The following is an 18,424-nucleotide window of genomic DNA, read 5'->3' on the forward strand; positions in this document are numbered from 1 at the left end:
TGGGAGATCCCATAGCTTTTCCTATTTGTTCATTAGAACAATTTCATCTTTAGGTACCTAGTATGATAAAAATCAAACCTTTTATCTCACACCCAGTTTGAACTTTTGTCTGAGTCAGACAGGTGCTAGGTGAGACCTCTATGGTGGGAAAGAAGCTGGTGGTCTTCTTTCCTCTCTTTCTTCCTTGTTCCATGGTTTTTCCAGTAATCATGTATGGATGTGAGAGTTGAACTATAAAGAAAGCTGAGCACTGAAGAATTGATGCTTTTGAACTGTGGTGTTGGAGAAGACTCTTGAGAATCCCTTGGACTGCAAGGAGATCCAACCAGTGTATCCTAAAGGAAATCAGTCCTGGGTGTTCATTGGAAGGACTGATGTTGAAGCTGAAACTCCAATATTTTGGCCACCTGATGTGAAGAACTGACTCATTTGAAAAGACCGTGATGTTGGGAAAGATTGAAGGCAGGAGGAGAAGGGGACGACAGAGGATGAGATGGTTAGATGGCATCACCGACTCAATGGGCATGAATTTGGGTAAACTCGGGGAGTTGGTGATGGACAGGGAGGCCTGGCGTGCTGCAGTTCATGAGGTCGCAGAGAGTCGGAAACGACTGAGTGACTGAACTGAACTGAACTTCCTTGTTCCATCTCCTCTTCTTGAGGATGGCAGGGGTGGGGGTGAGGGTGGGGTTGTAAGTAGTAGAGGGACCTAAGTGATGTTCTTTGTGGCTTTTCTCCAGTGAACAAATGACCTTTGTCATGGCGGATGTGCAAATGCTGACTGTTTCTCTTGTGGGGCGATTTTGTAGGTTTTCCAGAGACCTCCACCCTCCCATGCATGCATACTGTGTGGGGTCTTCCGGCCCTGCACAGTGATCTGAAGCCAGGGAGGTGCATGACCTCTCTCTGCCCCAGAGTACTCAGGCCTGGCTACTCCCTGTGATGTCGGCTGGGCTCATGAGCCATGCCCTCCTCCCTTTCTGCGATGTACTGAATGTCCCAGTTACCTTACAACTCACATGAAAAAGTGAAAGTCACTCAGTTGTGTCAGACTCTTTGCAACCTCATGGCCTATAGCCCGCCAGGCTCCACTGTTCATGGAATTTCCCAGGCAAGAATGCTGGAGTGAGTTGCCATGCCCTCCTCCAGGGCATCTTCCCAACCCAGGGATTGAACCCAGGTCTCTTATGCACTGGCAGGCAGATTCTTTACCTCTAGCACCACCTGAGAAGACTCTGAGATAGGATAAACCATTCCATTTCTAATGATGGATTTGGGGTTATGGGGACATCTTACTGCTGGCCTGCAGGTAGTGATAATCTGCAATTCCCCCGGGAAAGGGGGACCTGAGAGAAGGGTAACAGGTGAAGAGGGTGGACCAGGAAGCTTTACAGTTGGCCTGTATTTGTTTCCTCTCTGATTATTCTGAGAAAAGAGATCTACCTTGATACTTCGATCACTTGGCCAAGAGGTGAAAGCTTGTTGGCTGATAGTATCTCTTGGCTTCCCTGTGAGGTGGCAAAGTGTATGACCTCCTTTCTAAAAATAAACATAGAAACATCCAAGACACAAGTACAAAACGTCAGCTCTCCAGTCCTCCACACTCAGAGGACTCAGAGCAAGAACACTGGGCAGTGAGGGGTCAGGAAGGAGGAGGGGACAGAGATGGGATTTCTCATCCTTAGGGTTGGTACACCACCAGGACTAGGAACTGGGAAGCATGATAGGAAACAAAATCACCAGCTGCTGATTACTTAGGCTACTAAATGTCACCTAATCCCAACAGCAGCCTGGGGGCTTCAAAGTGAGCCCATTCAGTCTCTACTGTTTACTCGGTGTCAGGCCTTCTCCACATTGCCACTCCCCTGAGCCTCAGTTTCTTCACCTGTGAAATGGGGAGAATGGTGCCTCACATGCTGTTTTTGAAATTTAAATAAGAAACCAGATGCTGATTGGCAAGCAACCTTCTCCAGGACTTCCTGGGCGAAAGCTGAAACCAGTGGCTTTGGTGGAGGGCAGGGAGACACTGAGGACAGAGACAGCCCCTCCAGATTGGTTAGCAGCAGGTGCACAGAGCAAGGGGACTTGCTTGAGTGGCAACAGGGTGAGTAGGTCTCCACGCTTACCCACAGACTCTTAGCAATTTATGCAGAGGCTTTCCCTGGGTTTGGGCTGTTGATGTTTGGTGGCAGAAAACAACAAAATTCTGTAAAGCAATTATCCTTCAGTAATAATAATAAAAAAGAAACCATTCTTCTTTCCTAAAAAAAAAAAGAACCTGCCTACCAATGCAGGAGACGGGAGACGCGGGTTTGATCTCTGGGGTCTGGAAGGTCCCTTGGAGGAGGGAATGGCCGTCCACTCCAGTATTTTTGCCTGGAGAATCCCATGACAGAGGAGTCTGGCAGGCTACAGTCCACGGGATCGCGAAGAGTCGGACCCGAGTAAAGTGACTTAGCACGCATGCACGCGCTCCCTGCGCTCAGTCATGTGCACAGTCCAGGGGCCTCGGCACCACGTTTCTATCTCACGGCTGAATCCTTGGCTCAACTTCAGGCAAGGGGGAAGGCACGTTCCTGGGACAGGGGAGGGCAAGGGGAGCCTCCAATTGCCCGGGTCCAGCTCCAGGGTCAACAGGCAGTACCATCTTTTATTTTTTCTTTAGTTAATTAACATATGATTTTTGACTGTGCTGGGTCTGCATTGCTGCCTGTGGGTGTTCTCTAGTTGCAGAGTGGGGGCTACTCTTCATCATGGTGCATGGGCTTCTCGTTTCAGGGGCTTCTCTTGTTATGGAGTGTGGGCTCCAGAGAGCATGAGCTCAGTAGTTAGGGCACACTGGGCTTAGTTACCCCTCAACATCTGGGATCTTCTGGTACCAAGGACTGAATGGATGTTCCTTGCATTGCAAGGTGGATTTTTAACCCCTGGATCACCAGGGAGGCATAGAAGCATGTTGTTGGTGACTTTCTCTAACCCCATGAGCACCAGACACTCCTTCATCCTTCCATGAGTGTGTGTTGTTGCTTGCTGTCACCAGTGACTACGCAGGCTTTAAAGGATGCTTGTACCCCTCTCACCTAGGCCAAATTGGGTGTGAGAGTGGATTTTTATGCCTTCATGTCAGTGGGACTGGGGCTTATGTTCCAGGGATCAGCCTCCCATGAGTTGCTCTGGTCAGCTGTTACCTAGAAGGGGTTGAGAGCTTACAGATTCCTCTGTGAGACCTTTTCTTTCTCACCCTGGCCACCTGCTCTCAGAGGCACCCTGGAGATCAAGCCTTCCTCAGAGGTGCTTGGCATCAGGGAGTGTCTCTGATTGCAAAAACAATGGGAACCCAACAATATTGAGTAAGGATATAGAAGAGAAAAGTTCATAGCAAATTCTGACTCATTGAGTCCCACAGAGATGGTGTGACAACCTCTCACTTTATATGAAGGAAATGATACCCAGAGAAGGTATGTGACCTCCCTGGAGTCACACAACAATTTAGTGACAGGCAGACATGGCTGAACGTATGTGTGTGTGTGTATAACATTGGGACACAGATGTATGGACTTGAGGTCCAAACTGTATCTTCTTCACTAACGAAGGAGGCCTTTACTGTCAGTGACGTTGAAAGCAGTGTCTGCCGGACTTGATGTGCAGCGTGGAGGACTGGGAACAGAACAAGTCTGTCCCGTGCACTCCCCTCTTGTCGAGCACCACTGTACACTCTAGGCAAGATGCTTCTGGTTAGGATGGTGGGGTCCCCAGAGCAGCCCAGAAAGGCCCGGCATTGACGGACTCCATTCAAATGTCCTCACCCGTTCACTGTGTCATCCACCCCAGACACTCGCTGAGCACCTGTTACATGTTATGTACAAGAGTGGTTGCTGGACAATGCATACTTGTCTGACCCCTCTTCCTGAGCAAGAAGAGGGACCTGAAATTCCTCCCAGGTTGGGCTGCTCAGAGCCAGGGTTGGGGGTTAGGGTTGTGGGGCTGGTCCTCAGCTGTGGCAGCAGGTTTAGGAAACCTGGGATTTATGCTCCACTTGAGGGTGACCAGGAAGCCGGAGGGGCCAGAGGGATCCGAATCAAGGAAGCGCCTTGCTTGGAGCTGAGAGCAGCCACAGGGCTCAGAGGTAGGGTGTGGGGTGGGGGAAAGGCCAGGAAGACGCCCAGAGGCTCCAGGAGGAGTCCTGCAGGAAATCAGATAGTTACGAGGGAACAGCCAGGGGTGCTGGGTAGGCTTTGATGATACACATTAGCCCTAAAGAGTGAGCAGAGGACAAACATGGACTAGGAACACAGTGATGGTTTTCTGCTGTATCATCACTGTTCTCCTTAAAGGGAATGAGCAGAGGAAGGAGCAAAACCAAGGAATACTATAGACCAGGGCTTCTTCACTCTCTCCCCCCTTTTTTATTCTGCAAAAAAAAACAAGACTTTATTTTTTTCTAATATGAAAGACAGTTAATTTTTAAATTTCTTCTTTTTAAATTTTTAATTAGAGGATGATCACTTCACAATATTATGATGCTTTTTGCCATACATCAACATGAATTGGCCACAGGTATGCATATGTCCCCTCCCTCTTGAACCCCCTTAAATCTCCCTCCCCAGCCCACCCCTCTAGGTTGTCACAGAGCATTGGACGTGGGTTCCCTGCGTCAGACAGCAAACTTCCACTGGTGGTCTGTTCTACAGATGGTAATGCATTTGTTTCAATGCAATTCTCACAAATCACCCCACCCTCTCCTTCTTCCACTGTGTCCAAAAATCTGTTCTTTATGTCTGAAAAACACGTACCTTTAAACTTACCATCCTATCCATTTTTAAGTGCATAGTTCAGTAGTGTTAAGTATATTTTACATAGTTGGGCAAGAGATCCTAGAACTTTTTCATCTTGTAACAGGGAAACTCTACATTCACTAAACCCTAAATCCCCAGCCCTTGGTAATAACTTTTCTATGTTCTATTTTTATGGTTTTTGACTATTTTAGATACCTCATGTGGATAGAATTATAGTATTTGTCCTTTTCCTCAGCCTTTTAAAAAAATCTGTGTCTCAGCACTCTTTACAGGTGCGAGAAGCTTCCATGGGTAGCATCTCCGATTATACGCACATTCCCCAGGGGAGACCAAAGGGAGAGAGTGATGGCAGCGAAAGCTCGCACAGCCAGATCTTGGGTGGGGATGCACACAGAGTTAGAGAAAGCCCTCCAGAAATTCCGATGGCCCCTGAGACCACGCCCCCTTGTTGAGACTCACTGCTGTGGAGAAAAGGAGTTCCCCGAAGCATCAGAGGCAGAGCAGCAGTCAGTCACAACATTTATTGAGCACTCATGGTGTACAGAGTACTGGGCAGAACGCCAGAAGGAAATACAGTAGCAATTCAACAGCTGTTGTCGCTCACCTCAGGGTTACATTTTAGGTGAATGGAGAAGATGCCTGTTAAGCATGCACGAACAAGGATAACCAACATCTAGACACATGCATGGCTTAGTCACCATACAAGTTATAATGAGAGTTTACCCAGTAACCAGGGCACAAGAAGCTACTGAGACACGTGTTAGGTAAAGATCAAAGTGACAAAGTTCACACTTACCACTCTGATGATGACTGGAAGCTACCAGAAGACAAGAGAAAACGCCAGAAACTTGGTGAATCTATTTTCTTAACTCTATTAAGTCACTTTATTTCAAACTCAAGATTTCAGTTTAGTATGAAATAAAGGCAATTGACTCAACAAAGTGCTAGAATAGCTTTATGTTAAAAACATTTTTTTTCTGGAAGTAAAATCAGCCTGTTGATAGTACCATTTCCAAAGGTCAGGCACAGATTCTGAAAGTTAATAGCATTTTTCTTATTTTTAAAAATAACTTCCATTATGTGAAAGACTTTCCAATAAATTTAGTGAACAGAGGCATTTTATTGCTCTATTTTGGGGAAATCTTGTTTATGTTCTTACGTGCTTTTAAAGTTAATTTAAAGTAGAGTTGCCAGATAAAACACAAGATGTATTTTAGGACATACTCATACTAAAAAAAATTATTAGTTGTTTATTTGAAATTAGAATTTAACTGGACTTCCTGTATTTTATTTGCTAAATCTGGTGACTATTTTTAGGTTAAGTTACCTTTGGTATTTCCAGAGGTTTCCAATAAGGGTGGGGTGAGCTGGGAGGCTAATTAATCTTCATTTATATGCTAACACTGTCAGATGGGAAGGCTTCTTCTTCTGGCAGGAAAATTGTTAAGTTCTGCAGGATTCACTCAAATATTGGAGACATCTTTCTTTTTTACATCTTTTATCATTACTATTTTAGCAGTGCACGTTTTAGTAAGTTGAATTTTCACCTTGAAATTCTTGACAGAGATGACTGGTTTGAAGTATGAAAATAAGATTGTCATCTGAGAAGTAGAAAAATTAACATCTGACTTGGAAAGTCCCCTATAAAAAATGTTCACATCCTCAATAATTTCTTCTGTTAGCACACTATCCTCTCTACCCTTTTTGGCAAAAACACAACAAAGGCAACGCTCTTGTTAGATATACTACATCCCTTCCCCTATTCGTGATCACTTCCTGCCACTCTGTACTACCCGCCCCTCCCCCCACTATTGCTTTTTTTTTTGATAATAGAAAAATCACTAGCCTTTGTGCATCACAAAGAGTGTCTGTCAGGTATGGATCAATGGGTGGTCATGGACCGCCACAAACAGGAAAAAGAAAAGCTCACCTCTCAGATGCTTGGAAGCATGAAAACTATGAAAGAGAGTGAGAGACAGACAGACAGAGACAGAGAGGGAGGAAGGGAAAGAAAGGGAGGGAAGGAAAGAGGCTGGATTGGATTGAAACATGCAGTTTTAGAAATGCACTTCCTGGTATCTAAGTGTATAGCTCATGTCTTATATTAAGTTGGGATTTCTACACTGGAGAAGAGAAATTTCAACACCAATTTTTCAAATAAAAAGAGTTCACATGAAACTCCAACTGTGGTACAGGAATGTAGAATGACAATACGTTCTCAGTTGCAACCTCCATCCACTATTCTTTTTTTTAAATACACCAAAGAGTATACTTATATGTAAAGAACATACTGCTCTGTTCATGTTTCACATACACGTAAAATTACTACAATATTAACAAACACATAGATTGTATCTAAAGGCATAGATGGCTTTGTCTATCTGTTAGTTGAGTCCAAGTATGCCAGTTTTTATTCTGGGCCGAACTCCCCGAGTTTCCAGCTTGGCCAGGTACACATACATTACAGCTCTCCTTTGGACTTGGAGGTCTTTCCAGAAAGGAGGATGAGGATGAGAAATGAGGTTGAGGCAAAGCAGCCATGGGGTTTAATACCACCATGAAAAGGTGGAGTTAAGCAATATATATTATTAAATTAGAAAAATATTTCTTGGCACCTCCTGGCATTCAACATCCCTTATGCTAAGACAGTTACTTGCTACATACTCTTTTCAGAAATATAAGTTCCAAATTCCATCCTTTTTTTTTTTTCCCCCAAATTCCATCCTTTAGACAATGTTCCATATGCTGTTCTGATGACAACATCAACTGATGTCTCTGAATGTCCTTGACTGACCTCAAGAAGAACAGGTCAGGCTGTTTTCTTGCTACAGAAAATGGCCAGAAGAGGGTTTGCTTCCTGTTCTCGTGTGTGGTCGTGGTGAGGTGAGTGGTTACAGAATGTTCCTGAAAGAGGGATGGACTCCTCAGGCGCAAAGCAGCCTCCACAATTCCGAAGCAGCAGAACATAGAAGGGTGTCACTAAGAGGAGTTAAGAGCCCGCCGGGGATGTTCTAGAACCTTCTAAAGCTCAGTGGGGTCCAAATCCCCGTTTGAACACGTGCTTAGCGATGTGCAGCAGGAGCCCTGGTGAATGACTGTCATCGGCCTGCTGAGGTTTTCCGATGGTGAATGTTACTGAAAGCGTCCCGCCTGGGGCCCCAGTCACGGCCCCGCCCTCGGAGTGTTCCCCTGGAACCCAGGTGAAGGGTGCCAGGCAGACGAGGAATGGCGCCCACTGGGACCGGTGCCTGCCTTCACTTCCTGCCTCCTCCTCCTGCTGTCTTCCTTTCCTCCCTCCCTGCTGCCTCCCTCGGTCCCTGCCTCCATGCTTCCTCTCCGGCGGCCGGGACGCGCTCACGGGGGCGGCGCAGAGGCGCTCCCGTGGCTGTAGGAGCATTTAGACAGGGACGCCCGCGTGGTGCCGCTCTCCACCTCGTCCCCGCCCTCGCCTCGCGCTCCTGGGGGACCGGGGTTGGGGCAGCAGGGGAACGTGGCCAGGAAGCCGAGGCGGAACCTCTTGTTCATGAAGCAGTAGATGATGGGGTTGACGCAGGACGAGGTGTAGGACAGCAGGAGGATGAAGGAGATGGGGGTCCCCGAGAGGCGGCGCTCGGCAGAGGCGGTGTCAAAGGCCCGCCAGGCGTTGGCGCTGAAGATGGGCATCCAGCAGAGGAAGAAGAGGACCACGATGACCATGAGCATGCGGATGACGCGCTTCTTGGCCACGAGGTTGGCCGCGGGGCTGCTGCTCCTGATGCGGTTGGCCCGGCCGCCGCTGCCGGTGGACAGCTGGTGCAGCTCCAGCTTCCTTGGGCGCTTGGGCCTCTGCAGGTAGCACCCGTCGCTGTCCTCGTACCTGCCGCTGCTGCTCGAGCTCCGCTTCCCTTCTGGGTGGGCAAGCCACGTCACTTATTTTTTGGGATGGGTCATGCCAGACAGAGGGCATGGAATCCCTGCCCCCTCCATCCAGGGGCTAAACCACACTTGAACTGTATTACTTGACAGGCCACCTTGGGGCTGCACTAACATGGGTAGGTATTGATCTATACTACTCCTTTCCTCCAAATGAAATGCTACTTAAAACTAATAAAAAAATGTGTAGTATAGAATGTGCATAATTTAAAATAGTAAAATAATATTTTATGTGTGTAGACTATAAGGATAAAAATTTGTTAAAGAATGAGTATTCACACTCTTATTCCAGCTCCTCAAGGTCAGGAGTTTTCTGCTTGCTTGGGAAACCTCCAGATTGCTTCTACTGCATAATGAGCAAAAATCAACAACAGCCAGGAAAGACTCTAGGTGTATATGTGGTAAAGAGCTGAGCAGAAGGCTGGAGTGAGAGGGGTGGTGAGTGATGTCAACAAAGATGTGGAGTAAGTTTCAGTGAAGAGTGGGCTGTAATGAAAGGGAGGGATAGGGGGTGGGCTTCCCTGGTGGTTCAGTGGTAAAGAATCCACCTACCAATGCAGGAGACATGAGTTTGATCCCTGATCAGGGAAGGTCCCACATGCTGCAGGGCAGCTAAGCCTGGACACTACAATTATTGATCCTGTGCCCTAGAATCCAGGAGCACAACAACTGAGCCCACATGCTGCAGCTGCTGAAGACCTGGAGCTCTGGAGCCCGTCCTCCACAGCAAGAGAAGCCACCACAAAGAGAGGCCCACACACTGCCACTGGGGAGTAGCCCCTGCTCTCCGCAATTAGCGAAAAGCCTGCGCAGCAATGAGGACCCAGCACAGCCAAAAAAAAAAACGAACATGCAGGCCTAAACATTAAAAAAAGGAGGAGGGGGAGAAGTGAGGTTCCGTGGCAGCTATATCAGGAGTAAAGGGTGGGAGTGAAGAGGGGAGGAGAGGATGGCACCTGGAATGACAATTTGCTTTGTTTGCAGAGGGGGTCCATTTGAATACAACATCACAGAGACCCTGGACCTATGGGCCCTGAGCTTGTAATTGGGCAATGGGTATATTATCTCATTTTATTCCATTTAGTACCCTTTTGGGAGAAATAATTTCTTCATTCTACAGGAAACAGAGACACTGGGTCTCATGAGCATGCCTTACGACACAGAGTCTCCTAAGAATACTTTTGAAAAACATTTTGAAATACTTTTGAAAAGTATTTTGAAATACTCTGGGTATATCTAAGTTATAGAAAACAAGGCTTGTGTAATCTTTTGGCATAAACCAACAGATAAAAGATAGTTACCTCGGGCAGACTTCTTCTGGCTAGCATCAAATTTTATTCCTTGGTAAAGTTCCAAAGAGATTAATCCATATGCCACCATCATCACAATTCCAGGAATAAGAAAGAGGATGAGTAACAGGAATGTGTGCCTAATAAAATAAAAAGCAATCCAATAACCAGCAACTCCAGCATTTCAAACTAAGATGAGATGGAATAAACAGGGTTCATCTCCATTTTAATGAGTTGGAGCAAACACATTAATTACCAGTATTTAATATATTTGGAAATTCCATGTCTGGAGGTTCAGTCATTAGAAAATGTTAACTTCTTTTCTCCCAGATAAAGTCTCTTATGAAGGACTAGTTAAATTGGAAAACTTTGGTGTAAGTCTGTGCCTGAAACAAGTTTACATTTAAAACTAATGAGAGCTTAATAAAAACAAGCCAATGAGAATATTTGAATACCTCAGTAAAGCTGTTACTGAAATAATAATAATAATAAAATTATAAGAGTTTATATTCATTGATGACTTATCATTTAATTTCAATATGGTACATATATTACTATATTTAATCCCCATAATAATTCTTGAAGTAGGTACTATAAACCTGATACCCATTTTACAGATAAGGAAACAGGTAGAATAAATAATTTGTCCAAAGTCACACAGCCAGTGGCAAAGCTGGGATCTGAACTCAAGCAATATGATTCTAGACGTTATGCTCTTAAGCATCACAATAGATTAATACCATTTGTTGACTTTATAGCATCAGAATCATCAAGTGCATAGGCAGCAATGCTGGAAAACCTTGGTTTTGCAAAATAAAGTATTCTGGCTGTTTCAACCCATTAGGCACAGTGGCAAACTCATTCTAGTGCCTGGCGGGCCAGAGTTATGCTTTCTCTAAACACGCTTGATTCCTGAAGAACTGCAGCCTCCTTCTTCTTGAGTCTGGCCCCTAAATCACTTTTGCAGTCTGGCATGTGTAAGGTTACACAATTAGGCCATAAAATTGTCAGAGGCTCACAGTGGCTGAGCCATTTCTCATTTCAATTGGACATGTTTTGATAAGATTTCTTTTCAAGTCTTGGAAATGTCCCTCATTTGCAACATAATTCTTTGAGTGTGTGTGTGTGTGTGTCTTGGTTGAAATGAAAAAAAGGAAGGCAAAGAAGGCAGAAATTATCTTGGTTTTGAGCCATTTTTGAATGTCTAGCCCTCTGCTTCTAAAACATGCTGGGAATTAGTAAACATAATGCCCTGCATTTGTGTAGCCTTTTTGAATATATCTAATGACGTTTTCATAAACATTCTCTCATTTGAATCTCACATCCATCTAATGATGTAGATTAAAAGGTATCTTTATTCTTAAATCTTTGTGTAAAGAGCTTGAATGTCAAGGAAGTTATATAAACTTGCCCAACATCACCCGCTAGTGAGCAAAGAAACAGATAGCACACCTTTGCATTTCTAGTAAAGTGTTCTGTGTAAGCACCACTGCTGCAACTCTGCTCTAAGAAAAATCACATGGGATTTGGGGTTTTGGACTCCTCGGTTCCATCTCCAGTTTTTGGAAAATCAGAGCTCTTCCACTGTCTCAGCCAAGATCCTCACTAGACTATCCAGAAGCACACTGCATAGTGGTTAAGCCCAGACACTCTGTCGTCTCTTCTAGGTTTGGGAACTTGAGCAACTTAACTTCCCCATGTCTCAGTTTCTTCATCTGTAAAATGGGGACAGTAATAGTACCCACCCTATGAGGTTTTGAGAGGACTAGTTGATTTTAATACAGGTATGGCATTTCAGAGACTTCCCTGGTGGCTCAGACAGTAAAGCATCTGCCTACAATCTGGGAGACCCGGGTTCAAACCCTGGGTTGGGAAGGTATCCTGAAGATGGAAATGGTAACCCACTCCAGTATTCTTGCTTGGAAAATCCCATGGATGGAGGAGCTGGTAGGCTACAGTCCATGGGGTCGCAAATGGCATTTCAAATACAACATTCAAAATGTTTGCTCTATTCTATCATTCTAGAAAGAGGTTAAGACAAATCTTCTCAAGAAGTCTCCAGGAAACTGATCCCGCAGACACTGGACAATACATTCCAGTTTCTATTGAAACTGAAAAATTCTATCAAGTTATAGTAAACAAATAAACCCAGGTGGCCTTACCAGGACTGCTGCATGACATCACTTGGCAGTAGAAAGCGGCACATATTTGCAGTCTGGTTGTTATTTTTGGTAAAAGGCACCAAGTTGCTATAAATTGGGTATGGCGTCATGATGGTGAAGGAGAGGCACCAGGTAGCGGCAATCACCTTCAAAGCATGGGACTTTGTCTGCCAGACTCGGGACTGTAAGGGTTTGCAAATTGCACCATATCTCTCCAGTGATATGGCGACCAGATTAAAGGTGGAGACACTCACAGAGGTGCCTGGGAAAGGAACAAAGAAGCTGGTTACGTCAGCTCTGAAATCCGAAGTTTATTTGCACATGAGCTTAAGCTTACCTGATCTACACAGGTTTGATAGATAGTAAAGGAAAATACTCAGAAGGTAAATATACTGTGTATGTATATTTTTAAAAAATGATTTATTGCCAGCTTTGTTCCCAAAAGGATTTGAGGCAGTTCAAGCAATATATTTGCAAATACATTGTATTGCCAATGCATTTTAGATAAGTTTATTGAACTTTGATTACGACCTAGCTCCTTCTTAGGCTGAAGGTGCTCATTAATTAATAACTAAGTGGATGAACTATGTTCTTACCCCACAGAAGAGGTTTCTGAGTGACCTGTAGAACAGCTTTAGTTTTGAGCATGATCTGCATAAAGTGGACCTTTTAATCCAATATTCTCAAGGACAGTGACTCCAAAAATTCAGTGGGGTCTGAGATGGGAGCATTAAGACTCTTCCTGAAAATTTCTAGTACACAGACTGTTTTTGAGTGAAACATTCTAAATTTCAAAATGGAGTGTTGAAAAAATACCTAATGAAAAAGGATGAAGGGGAAAATCCCCATATTGTAACTGATGTTTTTCTTGGGGTAGGAGGAATGGGGTCTTCTTTCTAATTCTTTTTGCTTTTCTGTGTTTTGTAGAAGGAACATTCATCAAACATTCATCATCAGTGAGAAAGACATTAAAACACCACATCTAAAAGGAAATCAACCCTGAATATTCATTGGAAAGACTGATGCTGAGGCTGAAGCTCCAATATTTTGGCCACCTAGTGCAAAGAGCTGACTCATTGGAAAAGACCCCGATGCTGGGAAAAATCGAGGGCGGGAGAAGGGGATGACAGAGGATGAGATGGTTGGATGGCATCACTGAATCAATGGACACGAGTTTGAGCAAACTCCAGGAGTCAGTGAAGGACAGAGAAGCCTGGTGTGCTGCAGTCCCTGGGGTCACAAAGAGTCAGACATGACTGAGCAACTGAACAACAACAAAAAGATACACTCACAGGATAGTAAAAAAAAATTTTTGTATTTTGTGTGCATATATAATGATTGTAATGTCTTATCCCTGTAAAATTCCCTTTAATTCTTCATCCATAAATTCAGCTGATTCTTCTCTTATATCTTACTATGATTTCTTAAACCTTCAAATCAATCCCAATCTAACTTTGGGAGAAGTTCTTAGCCTGGGGCCTTTTGTGAAACTATGTATAAAACTATCCTTTCTCTAGGGGGAATATCCGTACTTAAAAGAATCTAGAACCCCAAAACCATAGCTAAGAACTCTGGTTCTGAGATAGGATTTGCTATTTTATAGGAATTTACCCTAAGGAACTGATGACATTTGGATTAGAGAATACAGCCCCAAACTTCTCAAAGTGAAATCTATTGTTGTTCACTCTCTTAGTCATGTCTGACTCTGCAGCACACCAGGCTTCCCTGTTCTTCACCATCCCCTGGAGCTTGCACAGACTCATGTCCATTGAGTTGGTGATGCCATCCAAACATCTCATCCCCTGTTGCCCCCTTCTCCTCCTGCCTTCAGTTTTTCCCAGCATCAGAGTCTGAGTCAGCTCTTCGCATCAGGTGACCAAAGTTTTGGAGCATCAGCTTCAGTGTCAGTCTTTCCAATGAATATTCAGGATTGATTTCCTTTATTGACTGATTTGCTCACCTTGCAGTCCAAAGGACTCTTAAGAATCTTCTCCAACACCACAGTTCAAAAGTGTCAATTCATCGGTGCTCAGCCTTATAATGGGTAATTATAAACCCAGTATCAGGCAAGCACTTTTTTTTTTTTTTTGCTATGTGCATGCATGCTCAGTCACTTCAGTCATGTTCGACTCTCTGGGACTCTATGGACTGTAGCCTGGCAGGCTCCTCTGACCATGGGATTCTCCAGGCAAGAATACTGCAGCGAATTGCCATGCCCTCCTCCAGGGGTCATTCCCAACCCAGGGATCAAGCCTATGTCTGCTGTGTCTCTTGCATTGCAGGCAGTTTCTTTACCCGTTGAGCCACCTGGGAAGCCCTTTTGGCTATGTATTAGGAATTTAATGCATGTTAATTGTTAAGAACATGAAATTAGGGAAGAATTGAAATGACTGGAATCAGAGATCCAACAAAACCATTATAGTATTGCAAACACTTTTACAAGTATCTTGCTTTTCATTTTCTAGAACAGTCTGTACTGGGTATTTTCAGAAAGACTGTTAAGGCTCCTAGCCTCAGACCCCAGCTATTTTAAAACATTTTTTAAATTGAGGTAAAATTCATATAACATAAAATTAATCATTTTAAAGTGAGCAACTGCTGCATTTAGCACATTCATGTTGTGCAACTACACAAGGACTCATTTTTAATCTCCTTTCATAAACCCTGGTTAAAATGATTAAATATTACCATAGGATATATACAGACAGGCCTTGAAAGCCTGAGGCACTGTGAGATGTTGGTTATTATTATTGCGTCATTGTTTAACAACGATCCTTTTCGTTTGTGAGTCCATTTTTCTTTTTAGAGTACTTGGACCCAGCCTGACACTCTCGGTTATTTGTCCATGGCATGTAGATCAGCCATTCATCATCATTTTGTCAGCGCTGGATCCTACTTCCTCAGTTGGAAGAAATAAAGGCTTGTGAAGCTTTCTGGTCACTGAAGGCTGCCCTAGGCAGCTCAGCTCTGCATATTTTGCAGGGCTTAGGTCAGAACAACCAACTCCTTCTTCATTTCCCACCTCTTCTCCCCCTCCCCCAACCAGCTCTCAGAATGGGCAAGAGAGGAAGCATTTTGGCAGGCGGAGGGGCCCAGAGAAATGTCTTGTTTCAGCCTCAGATGAGCCACAGCAGTTGGCAAAATGAGACTGTGTATTTACTCGCCATTGTAGTGGCCACCAATTGGGGTTCAAGTCAGCTCTGTGGCTTACCACCTGCGTGTCCTTGGGCACATTATTAACCTCTCTATGCCTCTGTTCCCCTCTCAGTGAGACAGGGAAGAATAACTGTGTATACTTCATAGAGTGGTTGTGAGATAAAATATGATCATGGAAGTAAAAACTTAAAGCAATTAGTAGAACATCTGGTACTCAAAAAAAATGTACTGAAAGACATTAGCTCTTACGATTTTTCATCATCACCATCATTCTGATTGGCAAAGGCAGCGAGCTGCATATCTCAGTCAATCAGGGTCAGCTTATCCACCTAGGCACTGGCAGCAAATTCAACTTGTATTTGTGGTAGAGGTTCTCTCTCTCTTTCTGCCTAAGATGGTCCCAGCCCCTGTGAAAACAGGCTGGAAAGTGAATCCTGAGAAGGGAATCTAGACCTCTGGTGAAACTGGATTTTGAATAACCCTGTTCCCTATAAGCGCCAGAATGGTAGCAGAAAAAGCCCTCTTCCAGCAGCCTGGTCAGCCCAAAAACCATGCCTTGGGTTGGGTAGAGCTCAGAGTACAATCAGTGCCTTCCAGGAAGGCACAGATCAGCTTGAATCTGTCTGTCTTTCTAACAGAAACAAGCAAAACCAGTGTCTTCTGTAGTTTCTTACCAACTTATTCCACTTTGAGGAACTGATCCCCTAAGACTGGGGACTGACTTCTGGGGCGTTATGAGGACTGACCCTCCCATAAAGCCAGCTCCTCTGTCCTTGTACCCAGCCCCATAAAGTCAGATGTTTTGTTCTGTACACTCATCAGGGCTTCTCTGTGAAGGCTGTCAGGGGTTAGGGAAGGTCTGGGACTGAGTTTCACCAATTTAGGGTGAAACTCCAGAAATAGGCACCAGCAGCAACTCACCCATGAAGTAGGTGGTGGTCTTGCAAACAGCGCTCCCGAAGATGAAATCCTTGAGCAGGTTGGGGATGAGGTTGAATGGCATGCAGAATAGACAAAGCATGAGATCGCTGACAGCCAGGGAGAGGAGGAAAATGTTGGTGACTGTTCTCATTCTCTTGTTCCTAATCAGCACCGTAATGACCAGCGTGTTTCCCAGCACGCTGAGCAGGAATATCAAGGAGTATAAGAGAATCTGCACGGCCGGCTGCCACTCTGCAAGGAGGAACCCGGACAAGACGGAGAGATGCAGGTGGTGAGGGCAGAATGTTAACACCCTAGCACACCAAGTGAATGCTTATTTCCCGCCGGTTTGTATTTTCAGGGGTGTACATCACCGAACCCAGCTCTCCCCATACTTAGATATTTTGCAGAAACAAAGCGAGGAGAGCACAGAGTGATTCAGTTGCTTCTGAAAGGCTGGTCTGTTAACGGATCACTCACTCGGGGAACCACTTTTTCTTAAGAACAAAGCTCCTCCAGTGATTTGCTTTCTTTCCTAGCTGCTAAGCATTATTTCGATTTAATCACTTCTTCACACTGATTTCCCCCAAGGAAAGGCGACAGCTAGATTGTGACAGCGCCTTTTCTGCGATGCTGTAAGTTCCAGCTTTTACACTTGTACTCCCTCTGGCTCCACTTCAGCTCCTCCTCCCGCTGCTTTTGTGCCCCCCAAGTCCTATACATTAATCCCAACTCTCCCATGGGGAACAACAAGAGCACTGGACTCAGTTGCTTTTAGATCTCTTATCCAAACTTCTGAGCAGATGACTTTATCCAGCTTCATCTCATTAGGACTGTGTTCTGTTTTCACAGTCAGCCTTGCCTTTGCTGATTTTTCCCACAAACTTAAGATTTTCTGAATTCAGATAACAGCCTCTGACACCTACCTTTGGAAGGATGGGGCTGATCCAAGCAGAAAAGCGTCTCATTTTCAATCCCCAGTTCGCAGGGGGGAGTCAGGTTGCTTTCATTCATGAGAAGGCTGTCAACCACTTCCATGCTTGCCTGCTGCTTTCCACCAAGTGTTGGCAAGCTGGTGAACGGCTCACTCTCGGCTCATTCCTCTAATGACTGACCGGAGAGTCTCCCAAATGCAACCTGCTGTGGAGAGGCAGGAGGGTAGGGGGAGTGATTGCCAGGTGTGGGCTCCTGCAACCATTCTTAAAGGCGACTGGAGTTCAGCATGCTCAGGCCAGCTGGGCAGGCATTTGCACTCCTGTCTTGGAAAGAGCAGCTGATGTGAATCAAGCCCGCTCCACCTTCCAGGCCCACCCCATTCCTGGGCCAGCCGTAGGGCCCTGAGCACAGGCAGCCTGGTTGCGAGTTAACCCTTCCCGGAGCGTCGCTGCTTTTCTGCACACGTGCACACACACATGGACACACACATACAGGGACACAGTACCTCTCTCCTCTGTCTAGGAACCTGTCACCATCCCAGACATAGGCAGAATAAAGCTCAAACTGGCTGTGTGAGACAGGAGCGATTAACACGGCGACAGACACCGACATGCAGAGCATCAGGACTAAAGGACACGGAGGGACTGTGTTTCTACCTCCTTATATAAAAGCAATTAGTGCCTTTTAGCTTTGGAACCATGCCCAGCAATGTGTGTGGATATAACTGCTGGCTGGTTGTTAAGTTGTTACCAACCACAGGGTTATTTCTTGTGGTCTCTGCCCCTGGTAACTGAAAGGAGGGGGTGCCCTGGCTGTAGGTGCTCAGATCCTTAATATAGAAAACACTTAGTAAGATTTTCCATTCATTCGTTTACGCATTCGTCCATTCATTCAGCACATGTTCATTGAGTGCCTACCACTTGCCAGGTACTTCTCTAAACATATAAGCAAATAATGAACAAGATCATTTCAGATGTGTAAAGCACCACAGAGGAAGTCAAGCAGGAAGATATAATGGAGAGGGATGATGGATTGTGTGTGTGGTGGGGGTGTTGCTCATTTAGATGGGATGGTCAGGAAAGGCCTCTCGCAGGAAGGGACCAAGATTGGAGAGCTGGATGACAAGCAGCAGGAAGGCTTGGGACAACTGGGGAAAGCTGCTTCTAGGCAGGAGGAGCAGTCTTTTGGGCAGAGGTCACAGCAAGAGCAAAGGCCCTGCATGGGAATGAACTTGGCCTGTTTGAGGAATAGT

At 45.1% G+C, this 18,424-nt stretch overlaps 1 protein-coding gene across 1 annotated transcript; it reads right to left on the minus strand.

Moving 5' to 3' along the window:
* On the minus strand, window positions 2,008-17,472 carry CCKAR (cholecystokinin A receptor). Its single transcript, XM_018049938.1, has 6 exons — window positions 17,163-17,472; window positions 16,237-16,488; window positions 12,160-12,421; window positions 10,010-10,137; window positions 8,149-8,683; window positions 2,008-2,026 (listed from the first exon to the last, which is right to left on the minus strand). Exons 1-5 carry the CDS (start codon window positions 17,272-17,274, stop codon window positions 8,151-8,153), a joined length of 1,287 nt encoding a protein of 428 aa, XP_017905427.1. The 5' UTR covers window positions 17,275-17,472; the 3' UTR covers window positions 2,008-2,026; window positions 8,149-8,150.

This window comes from Capra hircus, chromosome 6, assembly GCF_001704415.2.
Source record: "Capra hircus breed San Clemente chromosome 6, ASM170441v1, whole genome shotgun sequence".
Lineage (NCBI taxonomy): Eukaryota > Metazoa > Chordata > Mammalia > Artiodactyla > Bovidae > Capra > Capra hircus.

Coding starts and splice junctions, on each gene's coding strand:
- CCKAR (XM_018049938.1), bottom strand. CDS start 17,274: ATGGAAGTGGTTGACAGCCTTCTCATGAATGAAAGCAACCTGACTCCC. Junction 12,422..16,236: donor GACCACCACCTACTTCATGG/GTGAGTTGCTGC, acceptor TTCCTTTCCCAG/GCACCTCTGTGAGTGTCTCC. Junction 10,138..12,159: donor GATGTCATGCAGCAGTCCTG/GTAAGGCCACCT, acceptor TTATTTTATTAG/GCACACATTCCTGTTACTCA.